Here is a 26,932-nt window from a genome sequence, read left to right as displayed (position 1 = left end):
TATGTAGCCCAGTCTGCCCTCAAACCCATGGTGATCCTCCTGCCTCAGGCTCCCTAGTGCTAGCATTATAGGTATCGCACCACAGCACCCAGCCTAAAAATTTTTTGAAGAAATCCTATCACACATTGTAACCACAGATAAACCTCAAGGTGAAATAAACCAACACAAAAGAGTAACTATTACATAATTTCACTTATGTGAAATATGTGAAACATTCAGATTCACAAGAGCCAGAAAGAATGATGGTTACAAGAGGCAAGGGTGGCAGGGGGTGGGGCAGGGGTGGAACAGTACAAAGAAAGAATTATTATTTTATGGGCAGATTTTCAGTTTGGGATGTTGACAAAGTTTTGGAGATAGTAGTGATGGCTGAACAATGTGAATGTTATCTAGTGTCAATTTTACACTGAAAAATGGTAAGTTTGTTATATATATTACACTATAATTCATAAGAAAAGTCATTTTAATTCCCTGAATATTTTTATTTCATGCATTCAAGTTTCCAAACTTGTCTTACACATCAGGGGCTTTTAAAAAGTCCAAAGCCTGGGTTGGGTAAGATTTAGCTCAGTGGTAAAATTTTTTTAACTTAAAATATCCAAAGCATAAACTAGGCATGATGAACCCAGCATTCTAGCAGGCTGAGGCAGGAAAATCCAAGTTGAACCATATGCAGAGCAAATGAGCAACTCAGTAAAACTATCTCAAAATAAAAAACAAAACAGGTTTGGAACACGACATGGAGGCACATATCTGCAATCTTAGCTTGGTGTAAAAGCCCCGGGATCTATCCTCTGCCTAGGTCACATGCTCAAGTTAAGACACAAGTATCAGTAATCTTTTGAGGCTTTTTAAGTGATTTACATATGCAGATGAGTTTGGGAATCACTGCATTAATCTATGTTTTTTGCAGCCTTCAGAGAAATTTTTTACTTACACTTTTACAGGTGTATTATCAATGTCAGGCATTTTTAATATAGCTATATAAACAAAAGAACTGTATTAAAATCTCAAGCACTATCTTGTATATATTTCTATTTGTATATCTACTTGTACTTTCTACCTTGTATATATTTCTACTCAGTAAGAATATACTTAATATTATACAGTAAGAATTCTTAGTAACATCATTATTCTGGGTAACATCAAGTCCTCTGTAAGTGTCCTTTTTTTTGTTATTACGTATTTTGTTTTTACTATTTTCTACCACTTTAAAAAGATGTAAATGCCGGAGACATAATGGTCTACAGAGTTCCCAATCTGTCTCATATTTTTCATGCACTATAATCCATCTCCATTACTCAGTAGCCACAGGGAAAGTGAAAAGACAGACCAAAATTCAGCAAAAAGGGGGGCAAATTGCACACATGCCCTGGCTTTGGTTTGTGGCGTAAGAGGGGAGGATCAAATCTAGACAGATACATTGAGGGCAAGTGACTCCAAAGGCCTCCAGGGAGAAACACACCCATAGAACGGAGCAGCAAATGTTATGATCTGCAGCAGTTGGTGAGTGACTCCAGTCCAAGTGTATGCAATGTCCCACAGAGTGTTTGGCCAATGTCACTTTAGAGAGGAGCCAACTAAGCTTGGGACTCAGAGCAGTGGATGGGTTAGCATCACCAGAGTTCCCAGTGTTGAAATGAGTGACTAGGTGAAGGACAACAGCAGAAAACATTCAGGGTGAGTGAGCTGAACAAGATTATTAAGAGACACCAAAGGTGTTGTCAGTCAAACAACTCAAAGCTCAACTTCACTACCAGAGGCCAAATCAGTCTGAAGTTGTGTGGAGTTCAAAGCACCACCTGCCTCCTGTATCTGCCAGTAGCAGCAGAGAGAGGCCCTGACCTGGACAGTACCACAAAACTGCAGACCTCAGAAGATAATCACATGCTTCAAATCACAGAAAAAAATTTTTTCTTTGTTTTTTTTGTTTTGATGAATGTGAACATTGTCTTTTAGTTTTTGTTTTGTTTTCCTTCTTTTTTTCCCTCCTGTCTTACTTACTGGTTCCAAGCTTGGATAATCTTCTTTGTCCTTCAGCCTTCCTCTAATCTTTTATTTCTGTCTTATCTTTTAAATTTTCTCCTGAGGGTAAAATCTCTCTACTAAGTGAATATTTATGATACAGAATTTCCTGATTTTAGATTTTATTATGTAACTATAAATCTTGCACTTATGGTTAAAGGTAACAATTAACAGTCATCAGTGTAATTTCCTAAACTGTGGTTGATGCTATTGTTATTGCTTATTTTACTATTTTAGCCAAGATGACATTATTTTGGTCAGCTGTCCTTTCTTGTAGGTCAAGACCAAAATTATATTTGGGGGTCAGAACACCATAAGGTAGTACTGAAGAACTAGGTGGTAGGCCAAAAAGGTAGCTACCTCTCATCCTTAATAATTTGAAGAGGCAGGATCATGAGACAAAACTCAAAAGCCAAAACCCAGCTATACCTACAAAATATCTCTGAAAAGTAGTCATTTCTTCCTAAAGAGATCTTGATACTAGTAATAAAGCTACCTGTCATAAGTAGTTTGCGAGGATCAATGCAGAAAACAGAATTTTAAAAAATAGAAAATGAGAAAACATGGACGCAAGATGCAACCTGAGACCGCCAGCTCAACCAAGGCAAATCCAAGAGAAGTGGTTCAGTAATCAAAAACCACTCAGCTGAACTTTTTGAAATGATAGCAGAAGTAACAAAGCAGATTAATGAGTCTCTAGGAAAAAAAATCAGAAACATCTATGCAGACAATTAAAGAGATGATGACCATATTGAAGGACACAATAAATAAATTTAGAGTAGATACAGATGAAAAATAGGGGAGCTTTGTAAAGTGATAGCAATCATGAATGCTCAACACAGAAAAGACCTGGATTCTATAAAATAGATATCCAGATTTAAAATTCTACTGCAAGGTTACCCAGCTGATCCAACCAATGTGAAGACAGAATATCAGATCTACAGGGCCAGGGATACGGCTCAGTAGTACAGCACCTGCCTGGCAAGCACAAGGTTGAGAGTTCGATTCCCAGTGCCTCAAAAAAAAGAGTATCAGCTCTTATTGATCATCAAATCAAAAAGTTCTTAAAAACAACAAAGGACAACCAAAAATCAATCCTCCAGTTGCTAGATGATGCAAAGAAGAGTAACATTAATCAAAATGAAGGAAAAAACCAGAAAGAAGATAGCATAAAGGACATAAAAAAAAAAAAAACCATTTACAGAAATAACAGCATAAAACTTTCCAAGAATGGAAAAAGATGTGACAGAGAAATGAGGCAGACAGAACTCGAATAGCTATGATTAGGGAAAAAAAAAAAAGGTTGATGTACCCCTCAAAATTATCTTTCAAAATTGAAGATGATATTTCCATAATACTTTAAGAAATTCACAACCACAATCACCAAACCAAGTGCTACAAGAAGTTCTAAAGTCTATTCCAAAAGACAACAAAGACAATTCCATGAAACTCAATGGAATTAATCCATCAAGTAAGGCAAGTCACTATATATTAGTTATAACCATCAATACAAATGGTCTCAATTCACTAATCAAAAGAAACAAGACTGGGAGAATGGATCAAGAAACAAGATCCAACAACATACTGCATATAAGAAACACATTTCATTCAAAAAGAAATTCACAGACTGAAAGTTAAGGGATATGTAACAATACTCCATGTGCCAGGAATCTGAAAAAGAAAAGGAGTAGCTATTCTATTTGGGGACAAAGTAAATTTGAAGCCAAGACTAATCAGAAGAGACAAAGAAGGTCAATACATACCTGTTAAGAAACAATCCAAGAGGAGGAAATAGCATCATAAATATTACCTATACAAATTACCAAATTACCTATACATCAGCTACATAAAACAGATATAAAAAACTAGATAAGCACTAATACAATGGTAATAGAGGACCCTCACTCTCTATTGTCAAACAAATCAACTATACAAAATCAACAAAGAAATATCAGAGCTGACCCAAACCTTTGAAAAAATGGACTTAGTAGATATTTACAGAATACATACTCTTCTTAGCTGTACATGGGACTTTCTCCAAAATAGTCCACATACTAGCTCATGGAACACAAATAAACGTAAAGGAACTTCAATTATCCCATGCATATTATCAGATCATAGTGCAATGAAATTTGAAATCAGTGACAAAAGAAAACACATAAACTACATAAAGACATGGAAATTAAATAACACCCTTCTGAACAACCAATAGGTCACCGATCAAAATAAAGAAGATGGTAGTGCATGCCTATAATCCTAGCACTCAGGAGGCTGAGGTAAAAGGAATGGCACAAGTTCTAAGGACAGCCTGGGTTATACAATGAGTTCAAGGACAGCCTGAACTATACACCAAGACTCTGTTTAAAAGAAAAAAAAGTTTCTACAATTGAATGATAGTGTCAATATGACATAATAGAACTTAGGAAACACAATGAAAGCAGTCCTAGAGGGAAATCTATAGTAGTGAATTCTCACATTAGAAAAACAGACAATTTAAATAATCTAATATTGAACTCAACCTTCTAGAAAAGAACAGCAAGTAAAACCCAAAGCACCTATGAGGGACAAAATTATAAAGATCAGAAATTAATGCAATTGAGTCTAAGAAAACAATAGAATCAATGAGTAAAAGGGTTCGTTCTCTGAAATATTAAATAAAATAGACAAATCCTTAAACAACCTTATCAAACAAAGGAAGAACTCAAATACATGCAATTAGGAATAAAAAGGATGAAATCACAATGAACCCTGAAGATATTTAGAACACCTACTTTAACAAACTGTACTCTAATATGATGGAAAAACCAGAAGACATGGACAGGTTCATATATATATATATATGATTACCAAACCTGAACAGATATAAAAATTCTAACTAAATCAGTATCAGTCAATGAAATTGAAGTAATTAAAAAAAAACTACCAACAAAGAAAACCTGGTCATGATAGATTCTACAAGAACAGTTGAATTCTAAAAGAGCTTTAGCAAAAATCTAACACCACTGTTCCTCAAGCTCTTTAATGAAATTAAGAGAGAAGCAAAACTCAGAAACTCATTCCTGGAAGTAAGCACTGCCCTGATGCCAAAACCAGAGAAGGATCCAACCAAAAAAGGAGAACTAGAACCTTCTTCTTAATGAACACAGATGCAAAAATTATCACTAAGATATGAGAAACAGAATGCAATAAATCATCAAGAAGATCATATACCATGATCAAGCAGAATTCATCTAAGGAAGGCAGGAATAGTTCAACATATAAAAATCAGACTCCCTGCGAATCAATGCCATGTGCGGGCCCCTGAGGGGACAGCCAAACAGCAGCCTTTTTACATGAGTGGTATTTGTACTACTTGTGGACCATGAGGGAACAGAACAGGAAGTCACCAAGAAGCAAGCCCTCCCTGCAAATTGGCGCCATGCACAAGAAGCTGGGGGTATAACCAGATGCCAGCCCCTTACAAGCCCCTTGCAGATTGGGAAACAAGAAGAGCCAATCAATACCTTCCACCTGCTGCTGTGACTGGATGATCCAGAGAAACATAGGCACATAGGCTGCAGTGACAACTACTGAGGGAAAATATGATTTAATGCCTGTAGTGTTTAAAATTTCACAGACTTTGCAGGTTTAAAGCCAGTAGTCTGATCATCTATTCAGAGGATAATAATATGCAATGGAGCTACCATATGCAAGGAAGGACCTCCTTTTGAAGGTGGCAGATACTGTTAATTTCCTGTTATCTTGTTTTGAAGTCCTGTACCACATTCATTGTTTTGTTGGATTGGGTTTTATTCTCTTTTGTTTTGTCCGACAGCATGAGCAACTATTTTAAAGATAACAAGATATATTATGGTAGCCATTTTGGATTTACTATTATCATGTTTTGAAGTCCTTTACTGCATTCATTTTTTTGTTTTTAATCGGTTCTACTGTTTTGTTTTATTCGATTTTTACTATATCTGCAGATACCTGCAGCTATCTTGAAGCAAGAGGCATTATGGTAACCATTGTTGATTTCTTATTGTTTTGAAGACCTATGTCACTTACACTGGTATGTTTTGATTGGCTTTATTCTGTTTTATTTTGCTTGGTTTTATTCTCTTTAAAATAAACACAAAAATAAATAAATGTAATTCTCTGATAGAATTAACCAAACCACACAATCATCTATCTCAATAGATGCAGAAAAAGCTTTTGAGAAAATCCAATGCCCATATATGATAAAAACTGTACAGAAATTGGGAACAGGTCTTTATCTCAATGTGATAAAAACCATCTATAACAAACCCAACAACCAACATCATACTAAATGGTCAAAAACTGAAGGCTTACATTCTAAAATCAGCAACAAGACAAGGATACTCACTATTACCACTCCTGTTCTATACAGTACAGGAACCATTAGCCAGAGCAATTAGACAAGAGAAAGAAATGAAAAGAATAAGGAAAGGAAGATATAATAGAAGACCCCAAAAACTCCACCAAAAAATGTCTATATTTAAGTAATCTAATTCAGTAGCATAACAGGCTACAAAGTCACACTCTAAAATCAATAGCATTCCTGGACACAACAAAGTCACCAAGAAAGAAATTAGGGAAACTATATCCTTTGCAATAGCATCAAAAAAAATGGGAACCTTAGAAATCAATATAATGAAGAAAAAGACTTTTACAGTGAAAACTAAAGTATCACAATCCCAAACATGAAACTAAATATTACAAAGCTACCAGGATAAAAACAGGATGGCACTGGCAGAAAAACTTCCATAGTAAGACCCTGTCTCCAAACGGAAAAAAATTGCATTTGACTTAGTAGATAAAGAATGTAGACCAGGAATTTAGCTCAGCAGTATAAGCACGTGTCTGCCAACTGCGAGGTCATGAGTTTGATCCTCCATACCAAAAAAATAAAAAAAGACTAAGGGAATGAAATCAAGGTGCAAACTGAACCAAAGCACAGAATCCCACCTATAGTGACTCGGAAGCTAAAGGCACTGGTATCTCTCTGAAGGAAGATGTACATACATAACTGAAAAAAGAAGGAATATAAATTTAAAATGTAAGCTGGACTCCCAAATTCACTCTAGAATTTTACAGACAACCTGTCTTTAACTTCTTCCAGGACCATTGAAACATTCCAGTTCACATCTGAGTTGACTCAAAGAGACTCAAAGCTCACAGATCTCAGATATAGCTGAAGTAGGGGCATGGTGGTATATGCTGTAATCTTAGCAGAAGGGAGGCTGAGACAGGAGGGTTACTTTGAATTCAAGGCCAGCCTGAACTACAAAGCAAGACTCTGTCTCAAACTGCCCCTCTTTAAAAAAAAAAAAAAAAAGCTGAGGTGTATAGTTACAAGAATGATAAAATTATCCCAACTGGCAGCTAAGTTTATTCTCCCCAATAAAGGCATTAAAGGACTCCTCTGGAAAAAATCAGCAAGGTGATTATAGAGGTAAGTACAAATAGTGACAGATAAAAATGGCCAAGACCTACCTTTCCCTTAGTAAATTCTGAAACTACACAAGCTGTGCATATGCAGAATTGCCAATCCGTATTTTAGCACCCAGATGTCTAAGAAAAAAAATGACTGCCAATCCTAGATTCTATAGCCAGTTGAAACTACCAATCAAGGGGCTGGGGTTTTAGCTCAGTGGCATAAGTGCCTGCCTTGCAAGTGTGTGGTCGTGAGTTAGATCCCTGGTACCGATAAAAAAGAAAAGGACAAAAAAAAAAAAAAAAAAAAAAAAAAAGGAAAGAAACTACCAATCAACAAAAAAGTAATACATTTAGGATCTCAAGTCTCATTTCCCATGCATTGTCAGGTAAGTATTAGGGGATGGTTATCACTGAAACAAGAAATTGTTTGAAAAAAAAATTTTTAAAGGGAAAATGGAATCTAGGAACTAATGGATCCAACATGAACAGAAAGGCAAGAATTCCCAAAATGACTATAAAGAAATATGTCTGCAAACCAACTAGTCCAAATTGGTTAAAAAGAATGAAAGGGTTCAAACAGCTTACTATCCCTTCCCCAATGGATTACACAAAATTAATGAAGGCTGGAAGAGGTGATTTCACTTTGGATAGACAGTCTAGGGATAAATCACCAAAAGGTACAAAAATCAGGAACCGGTGAAGTTTTTCTATAAAAATCCAACTACACTTCCCTGGAGATGTAGCTCAGTAGAGGAACACTTGCATAGTGTGAACCAAGCCCTGGGTTTGAATTCAAAAGGAAAACAGAACAAAACAAAAACAAAAAACCCCAGATATACTTCAGGCTAACAATATTTTTGGCTTTGAAAGCCATCCATTTCTGATACAATTGTCCAATTTTGCTGTATTGTTTAGAGTAATTTTAAGGCAGGATAGGGTAAGCTATTACATGCAGCAGGCTTTACTGTATTAAACATTTTTGACATGATATGTTCAAATAACAAGGGTTAACAGTGCCCTACGTCAAGGAACATATGTAATAAAATAGAATTATACTATCATAACTTCTATGGATATATTCTCTCTAAAAAGATCACTTTAAGGAAGTATCTTATGGTTTCTTTCTGGCACATCTGAACTATCAAAATTCTCGTACTTTAAGCTCATTATTAAATAAAATAAGTTACTTGAACACAAACATAAGACAGTTTGCCAGGCATGGTGGTGAATGAATGTAATCATGCTACTCAAGAGGCTGAGGAAAGAGGATCACCATGAGTTTGAGTCATGCTGGGCTACCAAGTGAGTTCAAGGCTAGCCTGAACTACATAGTGAGACCCTGTCTCAAAAAGACCAAAAAAAAAAACAAAAAAGAACACACTGCAGATATAGCTCACTGCAAGAGCCCTGTTTCAATCTCCAGTACCACACAAATAGTGGATGGACGGATAACTGTAGAGCTGTAGAGCATTGCAAAGGCCCTGGTTCGATCCCCCATACTGGGGGAACAAGGGAATTTGTTTCTCCTAGTATGGTCAGACACATCAAGCAACGTGTTTAGAGAACAGAATCTTCTCTCTGACCCAGGTGCCACTCCTTATTTCTCTTCCTTCCTCTTCCTGCCTGAAATCTACTTTGAGATATTGAGGCTCAATATTCACAAAGATCTTGAATTCAGGTACCTTACCACCAGCTGGAAATGGCAGAACAACAAACTTATCGGGGGTAAAAAACACCCACCAATTGCCCACATGATACTATGACCCAAACGCCCTGAGGCATTGGACAGGCAGCCAGAGACGGGCAACTAGAACACATATGTAGCGCCAATCGGCTACCTAAGACAGGCCCAGGACCAACAGCTGTCCTGCAGGCCCACGACGGATATGGCTCAATTGGGTTCATATGAGGAGTCCTTGACCCAAGACAGGCGCTGTCCTCCCAGGGCCTGCCATATTGCCAAAAAATATAAATAAGGGAGGGGATGTAGGGAGTGGCTCAGAATGCCTGCTGCTGCCCTGCCCCTCCCACCTGAGGGTATTTTGTGTGTCAGCCTACATTTCCCATAATCCTCTCCTTGCCTACAGTGCGTATGACATGAGCACCTTCCCGCTTCAGCCTACATCTCCCATGATCCCCTCTTGTTGATATCACATCTGCTTATCTATGTGCCTACATATGACTTCCTGCTAGTATGATAGGCCCACTGCATATGAGAAGATCCAAGCTGGCCCATCCTGTAAGGCCACGTCCCCTTTGACTCTATATAAGCCATGTACACTTCCTGAATAAATGAGACTCGACTGGAATCTCATCCTGTCTCCATCTCTTTTTTCTCTTGCCCAGCCTCCATCCCCGTCCCTTCTCCAGGCGAGGCCCACAGACCAATCCGCGGGACAGATCAAGGATAAAACTAAAGGCTAAATACAGCAGGATCAGAAACTTTAGGTAGGCCAAGGATTTAGCTCAGCAGTGTAAGCACCTGCCTGGCAAGTGCAAGGTGATTCCAGACACCAAAAAAAAAAAAGAAAAAGAAACTCAAGGAACCTTGAATCGTTGGCATTTATTAATGACCACACACACCAGTTCTGAACTATCTACCTCCAGATTCCTTACTATTGAGAACATTAATCCTTATGTAAGCCAGATAGGTTTTCCTGCCATTTGCAATGAAACGCACTCCTAATTTGTATAGTTATTTTGACAATGATAAAAGTTTGCTAATTTTCAGAAGAAAAAATGAAAGAACTTTTTATTTTTCCAGGCTAATCTGTTCATCTAGTCTACTAACATTAAAACTAACAAAACAAAAAAAGCTTGATAATTGTCTAGGTGTACACATAATAAGGATATGTACACATGACATGAAAGATGGCATCTCTACAATGATTACAATCACAACCAAATGTTTACTTCAAATCTTCTCGTCACTCAGAACAAATTTGCTTTAATTTTCTCCCACTCCACCTTATTTGCCACTAGTTCATCCTGAAGCCTCATTAATTTAACAACTGTTTGAGACTAAATCTGGCAATGTCTTACATTATTTAAGTCACAGGAAGCAAGTACCCTGAAGCTTTAATTGCATAAGAGAAAGTACTGTATCTATCTCCCATGCTCTTATCATCACTATTCTACTAATCAGTAATATAAATTTGCCTAACTCAAAGATCAAGAAAATTACAGAGTCACCAAAAGTATATGTGGCTTACATAGGATACAAATCTGAATTATTTTAATTAAGGCAAACTGAAAGAGGGAAAAGCCAACCAAGGCAGCACACATCTATAATCCCAGCTTCTGGGGAGGCTAAAGCAAAAGGACCACAAGTTCAAGTTTGAGGCCAGTCTGGACAACTTAGCAATCCTGTGTCAACATAAAACAAAAAGGACTTCCGGGAGAACATGGCAGACAGATAGCAGCAGCTACAGAGGCTCTCTGCAAGACCCAGCTTAGAATCCAGGAATGGTGCGGAGTGAGGAATCCTTAGCAAGAGGAGATATACCCTGCTGACCCAAGAATGAACTGGGCTAAGAGAAACCAACTGGGAATGCAATCCTGGTGCTATAACAGGAACAGATAAAGCCTTAGCATGGAAACTGGAGCCTGCGCCATTGGAAGCCGCTATTTGGGTTTCCTGCCACCACTGCTGCAGGAAGAGAGACGCGAGAAAGCTCTGAGAACGGGAATCGGTGAACGGGAGTTGAGAGCTGGACGGGCGGGGAGCCATGCACGACCTGCAGTGAGTGAGGGAACCTGGGACTCTTTCATGGTCTAGGAGGCTCCAACGGAGCACATTCTGGGACTGCGCAGACTTGCCGGGAACAGGGCACTGTAGTAACTTCAGTCACATATCCCCTTCCAAAGCGGGATTGGTGGGCAGTGCCTAGCTTACGTGACGCTGCTGGCTGAGATCCAGTAGGCTAACACAACCCAGGTCCCAGCGCCTAGAGGTGCACCCCAGCAGTGAAGCCTTCGGTAGGTTGACCTGGAGGGGCGGGCCCCGGATAGGCTGCCTGGTCCGTAACTCCCTGGTGCGCTGAGGTGGGCAGGAACACCTAGCCGGCGCAATTCAATCAGACTGTGGCCGACAGGGAAGGAAGCTGGGCCTTCTATATATGCTTGCATATATAAGGAACAAAGAATATGGGAAGAGGGAGCAACAAGAAAGGCTCCTCGGCCCCCAATCCTGAGAAACAGGCAATAGCAGACACGGCACCAATAGACATAAAGCGCTATCTCCAGAGCCTCATAGATGAGTTCAGGAATGAAGTTATTAATGATCTGAAGCAAGACGAAGCAGAATAGTTAGAGAAATGCTAAGCACCACCCAAGAAAAAGCAGATGGTGGAATGGAAGAACAGAAAAAAAGGGGAAAATTGTTTGATGGAGAAAATAGAGAAAACATAGAATACATGAAGCAGGTTCAAAGAGATTACCAGGAAACTAAAAACTCTATCGAAAACTGGCAGAACAGCTTGAAATAAACTAAGGATAGATTATCTGAACTGGAGGGCAGATATGTAATATTGGAGAATGAAATGAAAAATGTCTTAAAAATAACAAAGAAACAAACAGCAATAATACAAAGACTAGAAGATGATAAGAGGATCTATATCTTAAGAATTAAGAACATAAAAGAAGAGGTAGGGACACAAACAAATGAACTACAAAAGCTACTCACTGAAATAATCCAGGAGAATTTTCCTAATTTAGCAAAACGTAAAGATACTCAGATGTATGAAGCATACAGGACCCCAGCCACCTACAACCCAAACAGAGCTACACCCAGGCATATAATAATCAAAATACCAGAAATCCAATATAAGAACAGAATATTAAAAGCCATCAGAGACAAGAAACAGATCACTTACAAGGGAACACCCATCACAATTACAGCAGACTTCTCAGCACAAACCATCAAATCACGAAGAGCATGGGGGGAAATAATTCAAGCTTTGAAAGATAATAACCTCCAGCCAAGATTGATATATCCTGCACAACTATCCCTGGAAATTGATGGAAAAACAAGGTGCGTTCAAGGATAAAGAGGAACTAGGGGAATATGCAATCACCAATTCAACTCTACAGAGAATACTGCAGGATATTCTAAAAAAGAAAAATACGAAGAATCCAGAAATAGTGGTAGAGAGGCCACAATGAATGGAGCAGAAAACAAAATGAAGAAGACAAACTGACAACTAATGACAGAAAAAGAGCTCAACATAAATAGGGCAGAGAAGATTGGATGATGGGAACAGCTATTTGAGAAAACGACGTCATAATTTGTAATGCTGATTTAGTATCATCTTGTTTTGAAGTCTCATCAAGCTTTTGTTCTTCTGTCTCCATAGGTCTTAACATGTTGTATCTCATTGGATTTTATATGTGATAGTACAAACAAAAACTTTTATAGACAAGGAGATTATACAGCAACCATTGTTCATTTTCTGTTAGTTGATTCTAAATACCCTGTAATACTGTCATTCTCTTGAATGGTTTTACATTGTTTTGATATATTTGATACTACAGTATATGAAGTTATACTCAAAGATTTCAAGGAAAGAGACAATATGGTAACTACTTTATGTCAGGATTATCTTGTGGTGAAACACTTTTGCTTAAATGGTTATGTTTTGATCTGCGCTGTTTCGCTGTTATGCCCTCTTTTATCTCAATCTCCACATTCTATTATTTACTTTTTTATTTTTATCCTTTTAATTAAGGGAAAAATAAATAAAAAAATAGCAGGCTATACTATAGTAACCCACTTTGATTTTCTATTAACTTGATTTGAGGCCCTGTATTGCTCTCACCATCTTGTTTTGACTGATGTTCCTCTATTCTGTTTTGCTCAATAGTACCAAGTTTGAAAGTTTAGGTAACAGCTGTGAAGATAGTGGGATTCATTATGACCATTCTGGTTGACTATTATCTACTTTTGAAAACCTATAATGTCTCAAATGTTTTGGTTTTGTTGGCTTTGTTCTTTACTGTTTTGTTCAATCTTACTATAACTGATGATATAGGCAATTCTATTTGAGGTAGCAGGAGGCATTATGGTAACCATTGTTGATCACCTTGTATTATGTTTTTTTACATTATCTATTATGTCCACCCTTTTGATTTAACCGACTCTATTCTGTTATGTCACATCTGGTTTTACTCTCTTCCAAAAAAAGTAATAAGAACTGTGGGAGCAATAAAATCCAAAATGTGTAATAGTTATTGTGGAAAAGAAAGTGCTCTAAACGATATAACTGCATGTATATTTAAGTTTATAAGATAGACAATGATATTACTGAGTTTTGTTGGATCATTGAACAGAACTGTTTGCAGTCTCACTGTTTGAATGTCCACTTTATATGCTTTAATTTTGTAACTTGAACAAATATTTCTAAGATGACAATATGTAATCCATTAACTAGTGATTTCCTGTTTATTTTTTTTCTGAAATTCTGTATAACTTGGACCCTTTTTCTGCTTTTTTTTCTTTTTCTCCTTAAATAAAGTAAAAAATTAAAAAATATATATATAAAACAAAAAGGATATAGCTGTAGTTTAGTAATAGGGTGATACCTAGAATGTGTGAAGCCCTCAATACCACCAAAAAGAAAAGAAAAAAGACAAGACTGGGAATAAGAAGGGTTAACTAAACCTAAATCATAATCACATATCACTGTTATAACAAGTGTTAATATTACAACCAAGTATGGTGGCACACATCTGCAATCCCAGCGGGAGGCTAAGGACAGAGAATGGCTACAAGTTTGAGGTCAGTCTAGACTACGGAGACGCTGTCTCAGAAAAGAAAAGTGTTATTATTACATAATATTGACAGGAGTACTGTGTCCATATCAGTTCCCCCTATACTTTCACTTATAAGCCTCTGCTCTCTATATTTTATCACAAATCAAAATTTAATCCATTGTATTAAACCTCAATCTATTCTTGTTGCAAGAAAATTCTTGAGATGCATACAAGGGAGAGTGAAGTAGTCAAACAAAACAGAATACTTGAATTGGGCAGTGATGCACATCTATAGTACTAGTTACTTGGAAGGTTAAAGTGGAAAGATCAATTGAACCCAGAAGCTTCACCAGACAGAGAAACATACATAGTGAGACAAAAGAAAAGAGGAGAGGAGAGAAGAGGAAGAGAGGGGGACAGGAGAAAAGAGGAGGAGAGTGGACAAACAAACCAGGTGTGGTATGCATGCCTATAATCCCAGTACTCTGGGAGATAATAGCAGAAGGAGCAACTCAGCAAAATCCTGTCTCAAAACATTTTTAAAGTATTAGTTGGGAAGTGAGGCATAGTCACATACACCTGCAATCCTGGGACTATGGGCAGCAAACAGAAAAAGATCTCAAGTCTAAGCCCAGCCTCAGCAATGAAGCAAGGCTCTGTCTTCAATAAAAAGGGCTGCGGAAGTAGCTCAGAGTGAAGGCCCTGGGTTCAATCCCCAGTACAAGAAAGAAACAAAGAACGAACGAATGAGGTTACACTGCTTTGCCAAAGTTAATCTTCTGAACATGTCTATAAAATACTGTTTTTCATCCCACTTTCTCTTGTGAAGTCACAAAAATGAACAAACAAATATCAAGAAAGAGTTAAGATAGCTTACCTTTTATTTATAGGTTTTTCATCTTTTTCATAAGGCTTTACAAACCACTTGCCAATACGTACAAAGTTTCGGTTCATTAAACACCGTTCTAACAGATTGTGAACTGCTTTGAAAAGCAAGGTACGGCATTCATAGGAAAGTCCATTCTCCCACACTCCATCTTCCTCTTCTAAAAGAAAATTGAAGGAAGCAAAAAATAAACACTTTCAAACTCTACATCATAAGCCCTACTTTACCTCCGAACATTAAACTCTATCACTTCAATACAGAGTATTGTTTATCTGTTACTCCTTAAGAAAAATTAAAGGAGTAATTGTCATGCATTTTATTAAGCCACCTGGTAATTATTTTCCCACAATGTAAAATATGATAATGCTACCATAAACATACTGCCTTGATTTCTGTATCAATAAAAAGGTCACTGGCTTGTATAACTTGGAAAATATTAAACACATTCTTTATCTATGATGCCAATTTCTAACTCACTTGTTACTTTGTCCTAATTCCTCTAATCATTCAACCTGCCAAAAAAAAACCTAGCCAGTTAATAATTAAACTCAAAATATTTCATGTCCATCAGCATTCTAATCCATGACTCAACTATAAAACTAAGTGATGAATAAGAAGGAAGCTACTGGCACAGAGCCTAACAAATAGTATATTATCAGCCACCTTAAGATCTCTTTTCAACCAAATGATTCCCATTATTATTGAATACAGAATCCTCTACCTGGGAGAGAAATTTAAAGATTTATATATAAAATGGCACTTCTGCCATATTAAGTTATAGTAATCACTACTAACTATAGCCTCAATTTTGGCAGCAAATCATTAATCACTGTTAACTTAGCAATACATAAGTAAGTCATTTTGAACTAATTTTAGATGTAGCTCAAAAAAATTTTCACCCTATACATTTCATGTCTGTTACAAAACATCCTATAACCTACGACAGCACTCAGCGCCTTTTAAATTTTTTCATACTTTAAATTGCTTTCAAATATAAGTGAGCACCTTCCTTTAGCCTACACACCTTTGAAAACATTTCCTAAAAATAAACCAATTTTGTTTAATTAAGTAAAAATATATGACAAAAACTTTATTTCAAACATGTATATACTAAATGGATAGAAAAATATATACACTGTGAGAGTTGAATAAAAGCAGACATGTATTATTTTTTGTCTTTTTCCTTTTTATCGGTACTGGGGATCGAACTCACGACTGCCTGCTTGCAAGGCAGGCGCTTATGCTGCTGAGCTAAATCCCCAGGCCCAAAGCAGACATGTATTAAGAGAACTAAGAGAACACAAGTTTAAGCTGAGCATGGTGGTGTATGCACATAATTCTAGCACTTAAAGAGGCTGAAGTAGGATATCAAGAGTTGAAGGTCAGTCTGAGTCCAAATTCCAGGCCAGGTGAGAGTACAGAGAGAGACTCTGTTTCAAAAAGCCATTTAAAAAACAGTAACACATGCTCTATATTCAAAATTTATACAACAAATGGGCAGACTAAACATTAACTAAAAAAAGCATGACAGTGGACTTTTAACTGCACTTAAACCTCTGTGCCACTACAAAGGTTAATATTGATTTTGTTAAAATTCTAAAAATTTCGTGATTAAAAAAAAAAACTACTTCAGTTAAACCTAGTTATATGATTTAAAAATACTAAATGGGGTTTAGAAAATCAATCAAACTGGACCTGGTGGTGCATGCCTATAATCCCAGCACTTGGGAGGGAAGATCAAAGCAAGTTTAAGGTCAACTTGGGCTACAGTTTTCAAAGCCAGCCTGCACGCATAGCAAGATTCTGTCTCAGAAGAGATGGGAGAAGAAAATTTTCAGACACTTCCTCCTTATTACCCAAAGTTTTATCTAGTGAAACTCACGGGAACTTTGTTTTCAGGGGCCATCTCAGGTCCCTCAATGCACACGATTCGCATTAACATTAAACAGGAGTTATACATAAAACAAAGTACAATCTACCTGAGTCTGGGGAAGAAGCCTACTCCTGAAGAGTGGTATTAGGGGTGCTCTACCACTGAGTTACATCCCGAGACAGGATCTCATTAAATTCTCCCAGGCTAGGCTGAACTTGTGAACCTCTTGCCTCAGTCTCCCAAGGATTACAGCTGTTCATCACCTTGCTCAGCTATGGGGCAATATTCTAAAGTCAGCAAGTCCCTGAAGTACATTTTCATCTCTACAGCAAATGAATAAAGAACCACTACACTAAAGTAACAGCATTTCATTTTTCATTGCTGAAGAAACAGTAAATCCTAACAATGCTCAATGAAAAGTCTAAAGGTTTGGTCTGTTTTGGGGTGAAGTGTCACTCAGAAACAAGACTGAGCCAGAATTCTAATAGCCTAATGTTGTAATAACTGTAATATTTTTTATATGTTGTACTGAGAGATATGAAAGTGCAACATGATCTACCTAAAATATAGTAGCATGCACCTCTTAAGCGAATTAAAGAGAGATCTTTGAATCTCAGCACTAGCATTATAACTGGGAGGGGAAAGATTAGAGAACACATAGCAAACCTTTATCTTTGAAATTTAATCAACAAAGCCTAGTGGGAAAAGTTGGCATAGTGCATTTAATTATTTTTGCTCCTTGTATCTATATTCCCAGAGGAAAAAAGTTTCAATTCTTTTAATACTTTTAACATTACTATGTGCATTAAAACTTCTAATTATCAGCTTTATCTGAAAACTTTACAAAGTACTTATTTGAAGAATTGTAATAACACTAAAGTTCAAATGCTAAATTTGATACCATACTTGTTTCAGAGTATAGATTATAGTGGTGCTAAAATGTGTCACAAATCATCAAAATAATTTTCCATAAATAAAAAAACAAAGTTTAAAATTCATACACTTAGTACTCAACATTTTTCTCAAAAGTGGTAAGGATAGCCCTGAGTTGGAGGCCAGCTTGTTCTATATAATGAGTTTAAGGTTAGTCTGAACTACACAGGGAGAGTCTGTCTCCGAAAAGAAAAGGAAAAAAGAGAAAAAGCCAGGTGAGATGGTACACACCTGCAATCTCAGCACTTAGGAGACTGAGTTAAGAGGACTGCTGTTAAGCTTGAGGTCAGGCGGGGCTACTCAGTCTGAATTCAAAGCTAGCCTGACTTACAGAGTCTCTAAAAACACAGAACAGGCCAAAACTGCTATCTTTAAATAGTTACATGATAATCAGCTGATAAATAAGGAATCTGAGGGGCTGGGGACAGGGCCCTTGTCTAATTTGTAAGGCCCTGTGCTCAATCCTCAGTACCTCCCATATATCTGTGTATGTGTGTGCGCATGTGCGTGTGCGTGTGCGTGTGTGTGTGCATGAAACAGCTCAAAAATTAGCACATAGAAACTACTAAACATTTCCTAAAAGAAATGCAGGTATGTCTAAATCAGAGTTTGTCTTATGCAGTAATTTCCCACTCATAAATCATACATTCAATGAATATTAGGGCCTTAAATTCGTGACATCATTCATTAATAGCAAAATTTGGAAAGTTCTTATTTAGAAACAGCCTCATATTATTATTATCTTTGACTTGAAAATCTACAAGACACACTTTCATACTCAAGGACAGAACAAGCCAGAGATGGTGGAATATGCCTACAATCCCAGCTATCTAGGAGGCTAAGGCAGGAAGATGCAAGTTTAAGACCAACCTGGGCGATTTAGTGAGACCTTTTTCAAAAAAATAAAAATAAAAAAGGCTAGAACTATAGTTCAATGGTATTATCCTTTCCTAGTGTAAGAAAAGGCCTTGGGTTCAATCCCCAGTACCAATGGGGCTAGGAGGATAAACAATATACAGAAGAAATACAAAAAAATGAAGAAATGAAACAGTCTACAAGACTGGCCAATACAAAGAATTGGGCAATGAATAAATCCTGTAAAAGAAAACAGAATTAACTCCTTTGATTACCTCGGGCCTTTTGTTTGCTTTGCTTTCCTGTTGGTACTGGGGACTGAACCCAGAGCCTTCACTCTTCACATTAAGATACATCCTCAGGCTTTTTAAAAACTCTTTATTTTGAGACTGAGTATTGGTAAGTCACTAAATTGTCTAGAATAGGCTTGAATTCTTTATCCTCCCATAGTGCTGGGACAGGAAATGTACCACCAGGCTGAGCTACAAAACAACTGCCCACTAAATTTCTATGCATGTTTGCTATTTATCTGTCAATCCCAGTAAAAACCATCCCTGACGAATAAAAATCACTATAATAATAACTATTACTGCGAAATTGTCCAGGTTGGGCTTGAACTTGCAATCCTATTGTCTCAATCTGTACGTCTCAAGCTACAAGTTACAGGTGAGTGTCACCAAGTCCAGCTAAATTTACTTCAATTAATATCTATTAACCAAGTATTAAAAAATTAAACAGCGCATTAATGTGGGTGTACACACTGACAGAATTCTGCTGTAATAGAAGTTTGTGGATATGTTGCTACAATCCAATATAGAGATCCTAAGAGTCAGGAAAATTAATATTTTTAGCACCAATTGAGTCTGTTTTTTAGTTCAAGGTACATCTATCAGTTTTCTCTGAGAATTTTAACACAGACTAACTTTATGGGTTTTTTTAAGGATGACAATGTTGGAGGGTTTTTGTTGTTGTTGTTGTTTTTTTGTACCAGGGACTGAACTCACAACCTCATGCCTGCCAGGTGCTAGAGTTTTTAAGAGAAAGAATAAAGCTAGTAATGACAGAGATAAAATTATCAAAAAGGTTTGAATACAATAAATATCCACAGAAAAATACTTCTCCAAGGACATGCTAATAAAAATTAATTTTGCTTGAAACAAAAAAACACTACACTTAACCAATCAGTCCTATCTATGGAGACTTATAACCACAGGAACTCAGCTGATTTTCCCACCACCAATTATATCTGCCACCCACCATCATACTCCCACTTAACTAAGTTGTTTAAACTTTAATTTTACCCATAAAGTTTTATTCCTTAATCTTTTTTAACAAAACATATCAGTATGGATTTAAATATTCCATTCTCCTAGAGAGAATAAAGTAAATAAAGTAAAAAGTAAAAAATTCTATCAAATATCTTTTTGTAATATTATATACAAATATTATACCAACTAGTACAAATTCCAACCCAAAGTTCACCAAAGCTCTGAACAATACTTTGCTAAACAGATACTATTAGCACAAAAATAAATAACTTAGGGTTTAAAGTACAAACTAAGTCAGATTTGGTACGCTGCAACAGATTTTACCAATTAGCAACAGAATAATTAATATTCTATTTCCATACATCAGCAAAATTTGAAAGGAAGGTGATCTAAACAAATGCTAAGTAATATGAGAAGGTGAAATTTAACAAGCACTATGAAACCTGACTGGACGCTTTAGAAATATCAAAATTATCAAAAAAGAAAGTCTGAGAATTTGTCACAATCTAGAACTGTGTAAAGAGACAGGACAACTACATGTAATGTGACAACCAACATGGGCTCCCTGAACAGAAAAAAGATATTAAGTAAAATGAAAATCCAAATAAAATATGTGTGACACAGTGTGTGTATTTCATACATATTAGTTAACAAGAAAGTATCAACATTAGTTGTGAAAAATATGCCATTCTAAAACAGATGTTAATGATAAAGGAAACTGAAATTATACAGGAATTCTGTATTAACTTTGTGACTTCTTTGTAATCTAAAACTATCCTAACAAAGTTTACTTTTTAAAAATATACTATAGATGACATAAGGGTTACCTGAAGGCAATTCTATATTTTTATTTTTAGTTAGAAAAACTAAGACTGTTAATCTTTGCAAAAAGGAATGCCTCCCTCCTCCAAAAAGTGCAATACCTTATCATCACGATCACAAACATTTCAGTAAAAAGATGTGGTAGGTGCTAAACCAAACAGAAGGACACTGCCTATGAAGAACAGGCTCAAGCTAAATTAACAAGCTCTTAGTAACCACCTGGGTCCTTCCGGTTCCCCTTTCCCTAGTGCTACACCTCTACTTGGAACTCAGGATTGCCTCTTGCAGCTGATGCCACCCCTACTGTCCAGCTGCTCTCTTCTCAGGGGAGTTTAAAAGAAGGGAATAGCGTGCCACAGATGGGAAAAAATGAAAAAGGGGTTAGCTAGAGAGACAGAGGCGGACTAATTACCCCAAAAGGGAAGCAGACGGTGTCCCTAGAGCAAAGAAAAGAGCAAGACAAATATACTCCATCTGAAAAGATCTTATTATTCTTTAAGATATGTCTGATTTAAGAAAGAGCATTCTAAAGTAAACAAGTTAAATTTTAAAAACTTAAAAAAAGCTAATACCACTGACTATATAAACTAAAAGAATAGCATTTTGGAACAGTAAATATGCATCACATAACTTGTTTTTAAACATAATGATCTTAATTGTACTTCAATATACTTTTTATATAATTCCCACTGATAAAGTATGAAGTTATTTATTATTCAATAGGATCCAGCAAAACCTGACAATTAAAACCTAATCTCCCCAAATCATTTTCATCACATTCAAGGATCAACATCTATTTGAAAATATGAGTACTATTATTTTCAAAAATTACACTGAAAACCAAAGTTAACTAAGAAGAAATGTTTAGAAACCATGACCCAGTTTCAGAAGAGAAAACGTATCTGAGAACCCGAAACCTAAAAGAAAACAATCCTAACACAACGTAATTCTTTCACAACATACATCAAAACAGCCCACATTTAACAGGCTTTAACTTTCACAAGTTAGTCCTACTATGGTAAAACTAAATATCTAAAATTGTCTAATTTTCACAAAATTTCATGGAGTCTTTTTTTTAAAAAGGTTTACAAGCTCTGCCAACTTTATTATAAAGACCAAAGCCAGGAGTCAGCATTATAGTTTTGTTCACATATGCACACGCACGTGCATCTGGTGCAGGGGATGAATTCAGGGTTTTGTGCATTCTAGGCAAGCATCCTGGTCTCCAGTAGGATTACAGTATTAACAATTCTTTCATCAAAAATTTCAGTATATCAATAATTTACAGATAGCCCTATCAAATGTCTCCATATGGTGGGCTAAAAATACAACTGAATGGTACTATGCTTGCATTGGGTTCAATCCCTAGCATCACACACAAAGTTTCCAAACATTTTAGCAAAGTGATTTTCATAATCACTTCAAGATTAACAAATAAGCATTCTCAAAAATTGGTGAAAAAAAAAAGGAAATTAGTAGGTTTAGCTTTTAGCATGACAAATAGAAAGCACAATCTTAGTAGTAAAATTCTCCAAGGAATTTTATACCTTGACATATATATGTACATACTTACAGATACGTACGTACTACATATATAGAATTATATACTACATACTTAGAACTAAGGAATAGACTCTCCCTGGAAGCATCTTCTTGGGAAAGACAGAAAAGTTAGAAAGCTTTATTAGATAAGAATGACAACCACTTTCAAAAAAACCACAATGAAATATGTATCTATTACAAAATAAGAGCAATTATCAACATAAATATAACACACATATTCCCACATAAATGTGTTGATGTTACTAAGTACCACTTTAAGATACTGACACCTGGATTACTTTTCATCCAAAAATAAAAACAGAACCTACAGGTCACACAGTAACAGGAATCTCAGAGTATTCAATTTCAAATGAGAATGCTTTTTAAAAACCGATCTAAAAAGCCTGTATTTAACTGTCACGATTCATTATCAAACTAACTTGTGAGTATTTGGCTCCCTGTAGCACACAACTAATGATTTACATTCCTATCATGTAAGATTGAGTCAAAACTCACTCAAGAGTCTAAAGTAAACATAAGCTTCAGCAATTACATGTACAGTTATACTTCTCTTTCTAAAATAGTATTTGGTCCTAAAAATCAAGAAGTTTGCTCACAATAAAATTATTTCCATATAACTTTATAGATTATGATCTGATATCCTATAAAAGTTTCAGGTTGGCACTTGTCTCATATTATTTCATCTTTGTCCTAACAGTGTCTAAGAAAGCATTTCCAAAAATAACAAAATTCTAGCATATGTTAAATAACAATAACTAACAATAACAAAATAATTATATACTTTGAAAAACATACAAGATAAAGTTACTTTTCAGGATACTTCTACAATGTCTGTGTACTCATAGGGAAAAAAAAGTGGCAGAACTGACTCAAAGGTGTTACACCTGGCTCCAAAACTATTACATAACTGTTAAAAACTTCATGCGCCAAGATTCCATTTTTCTTAAATTAATGTAACATGCCTCCCTTGGCCCCTAATTGCCTGTGAAAAATTAAGGAAGCTCAGTAATAGCTATTACAAGTTTTAAAAGCCTCTCATAACACAGGTGTAAAATAAAATAATTATGGTAAAATAAAACATGCTGTATTTTTACCTGGTGTCATACCAAACACAGTAACACCTTAACTAGTGATACAAATATACTGGGAAAAATACAGACAATGTTGTTCAACCGTTAGTTAGAAAAGATAAATTGCTTTTCACCTGATAAGTCATGGTGAATAAGATCAGCAAAATTGGGGTCTTCCCCCCACCAAAATATCCACAATTCTCTTCTTCCAGGTCTTTGATCTCGCCGCCAAACACTAAGTACATCTGCCTTAAGGCAGCGACTAAAACTGCTCAAAATGGGATCTTCTTCAGTCACTGGGAACAGAATAGGTGCAGAAGTTGGGCCTTGCCATACGTATCTTTTCCATTTAATTCCTGTCAAGTCAGCCTGAAGAAAGAAAGCATGATACTTTATTATCATATATCAACATGATATCAAAACTGCTCACACAAAGTCCCTGATTTCATTAAGATGTTACAATTTTTCAATCCATGCTTAAAATACATAAAGCAGATTATGACCCCCCCATCCTCCTTTAAATAATTTTGATAAGCTGGGTGTGGTGGTGCACTGTTGTAATTCTAGACCCAGGAGGCTAAGGCAAGAGTATTGCTGTAAGTTCGACAACAGCCTGAGCTACAAAGTGAGTCCCAGGCCAGCCTGAACTGCATAGCAAGACCCTGTCTCAAAAAGACAATTAATTAATTAATTAATTTTGATAATTCAGCTACCAAGAATTAAGAAAAAGAACTGAAAAATACATGTTATTGAATAGCACACCAAGTGTCTCAAGTAGTAATATATAAAAAAGCTAAATATAAACATGTACTAAAGTACACTCTGAAGGTGTTTCTGTCCACATAAAAAGTAAAAAAATATATATTATAAACTGAGTGTAACATATCTCTTTTCTGTCCTCAACTCCACTCTATGCTGGTCACATTTGTTCCCTGGTATCAAACTGAACAGAAAATTAATAAAAAGTCACTCAAATAATTCCTGAAAAAAAATTCCCTGTTAATTCATCACAGACACTCATTCCTCTCTAGTAAAAGTCAAATTACTGTAGTTGCTCCCAAAGAATTGTCAGATTTGTGCTTGAACCTTGGTCCTAAAAGTACCAAAAACAGATAAATTTACAGAACACTACAATATTAAACTTGCTGCGTGTCTTAGTATATCTGAAGACATGCTGATTAGTGGACATTGTAAAAAAAAAAAAAGTTTACAAGGTGCATTAAAGATCTTCATGGAGCACATGAAAAGTCAACAAAAGGAATTCAGGATTCTTTAACTTAAAGGTAGAAAGCAGAAAGTGCCAAAAGTGAAACTGCTGATAGACGACTGGCACTTAACACTTCCCAACTAATTGTGCTCCGCCCACTTGATTCACTTAAAGTTATCATATACTCTTTAATACTTCTCCTAGCACAGGAAACAAAAAAATAAAAAAAATCACTTAAGACTTTAAATCACTGATGAAACTAAGCTACTGTCCAACTCAGGACTAGATATTTGCAACAGTTGGTAATTTTGCAAATCTTAACTGCTGGGTATTACTAGATCTGGGGCAATAACCTACGCGATTGTCATCCATACATTTAGTTTCCCTAGACCTTTCATTTCAATAAAACAAGGAGCAGCCAGTTAAAAACCCTCTAAAAAAGCAACCAAAACAGACAATTATAGAAACTTTCAGCGCAAAACCACAGCACCTCTTCTATTAGTCCCTCCACTCTCACATAATGTTCTAATAAAAGCAAGATGGCTAGAAATTGTCTGAATAGCAAACTGTTTTTAAAACTTAAAAAAATATGCAATTGCATTTACCGGTTTTCACAGAAAGATATGAAATCACCCAAGGGAGTGAGGAAGAAAAAAAAAAAAATAAGCCCTACTAGTCTGACTCACACGAAAACTGGTAAACCGAAAAGGTTTTAATGCCTAAGTTCCGGCGTCCTGTTTATTACGGACAGCTACACTACTAGGGTAAGGGATAAGGTGGCGAACAGAGTAGGGGCAACAATAGTGTGAAGGAGTTTACACCGGTCGAGGAGAAAAGGGAGAGTTAAGCAAAAAAACTCAGAGGTAAACGTTAAGTGTCCTGCCAGATAAGTGCCCAAGTTGGAGACAAGAACTACGATGAAAGGGGGGAAAAAAAGTCGGAAGCCGGAGGAGAAAAGAGGGCAACCTCCACAGAGCGGAGCCCGGGAGTGCGGAGGGGAGCGGCGCCGGGCCGGGCGCGCCGGAGCCCGCAGGGCGCCGGGCCGGCTGGGCCCGAGCCGGGACTCGGGCCGGGACTCCGGCAGGGCTCAGACCCGGCCCCCTCCCCCACGGCCCCGGGCGCTCCTCGAGGGCGCCCCCTCCCCCACCCACCGCCCGCGCGCCCGCCCGCCGCGGCCCCCGCCCGCCGCCCCGCCACTCACCAGGCAGAAGAGGTTACAGTGACAATCTTCCAGGCTGGCCCCGTTCGGCACGGAGGAACTCATCGTCCCTCACAGCAGCCGCCGCCGGCGCCACAACCCACCATCCGCCATTACCGCCGCCTCCGACCAGAGAGAGAGAAACACAGACACCGGGGAGGGCGGAGGGGTGCTGGTGCTGGTGGTTGGGGGGCGGTGGGAGAGGAGGAGGAGGAGGAGGAGGCCGTCGTCGCCGCCGCCGCCTGGCCGCCCTCCCTCCTTCCCCGCCCACCCCCCCGCCGCCCGGGCGGACTGCGGAGCCCGCGGACGCGCGTCTCCCTTCTAGGGGGCGGCGGCGGCGGCGACGTGGGTCCCTTCCACGGGAAAAATAAGAAATGACACAATTAAGAATCGGAAGGGAGTCCGAGTCCGCAGAGCCCAGGGCCCGGGAAGGTTCTCCCGGGTAAAAAGGCGCCCGCGAAGGGAAAGAGTCGGAGAAGCCGGGCCGCCGGCCGGGCAGCGGCGATGTCCTTAAGCCCAGAGTCTCCTCAGTGGCGGAGGTGGTGGTGGTGCTGGCGGCGTCCGTCCATGCTCCGGCTGTGTCTTCGTGTTGTCCCTAGGACGAGCCTGTCTAACGTCGGCTCTGCCGCGGCCTCACCGCCTGGACGCCGTAGTCTTCCCCCATTTTGTGGGCCCAGCGGGCGGTGTTTTTCCCCCTTTAATCCGAATTCACGGGTTTTCCCTTCGCTTTAATGGCGGCCACAGGGACCAGCTCGCCCTCCCTGCTCGCCCATTGGCCGCCTAGAGGTCACGTGGGCCCGGGCTCCGTTGGGAGGGGGAGCGAGGAGGGAGGGCCGGGAAGCTTTCGGACGAGGCGGTGAGCCCCGGGGACCCGGCAGCCCGCTGGTGGCTACTGAGACAGCGCCATCTGCTGGGTGCCCCAGCCAGTGGAAAATGACCTGGGCCCTGGCCTGTATCTTTCTCCTGGCAGGGAGGGGATTCGCTTCAAAAATCTGTGAGAATTTCGTGGAAATCAGTTTGAATTCTTTGGAAGAGAAAAGTTG

At 37.9% G+C, this 26,932-nt stretch overlaps 1 protein-coding gene across 1 annotated transcript in view; it reads right to left on the bottom strand.

Annotated features, from left to right (window-relative positions):
- The window catches only part of Med13 (mediator complex subunit 13), a 98,490-nt gene extending 71,828 nt beyond the window's left edge, over positions 1-26,662 (bottom strand). The window contains exons 1-3 of the mRNA XM_063250879.1: positions 25,893-26,662; positions 23,619-23,853; positions 15,092-15,260 (exon numbers count right to left, since the gene is read on the bottom strand). Coding sequence (XP_063106949.1) covers positions 15,092-15,260; positions 23,619-23,853; positions 25,893-25,955 — 467 coding nt within the window. The 5' untranslated portion in view covers positions 25,956-26,662. The remainder of the gene's footprint in view (positions 1-15,091; positions 15,261-23,618; positions 23,854-25,892) is intronic.
- Between the last annotated feature and the right edge of the window lie 270 nt (positions 26,663-26,932).

This window comes from Cavia porcellus, unplaced genomic scaffold, assembly GCF_034190915.1.
Source record: "Cavia porcellus strain 051 isolate PalLab524CR breed Dunkin Hartley unplaced genomic scaffold, mCavPor4.1 scaffold_6, whole genome shotgun sequence".
NCBI classification, from domain to species: Eukaryota; Metazoa; Chordata; class Mammalia; order Rodentia; family Caviidae; genus Cavia; species Cavia porcellus.
This window is presented reverse-complemented; position numbering and strand designations above follow the sequence as displayed.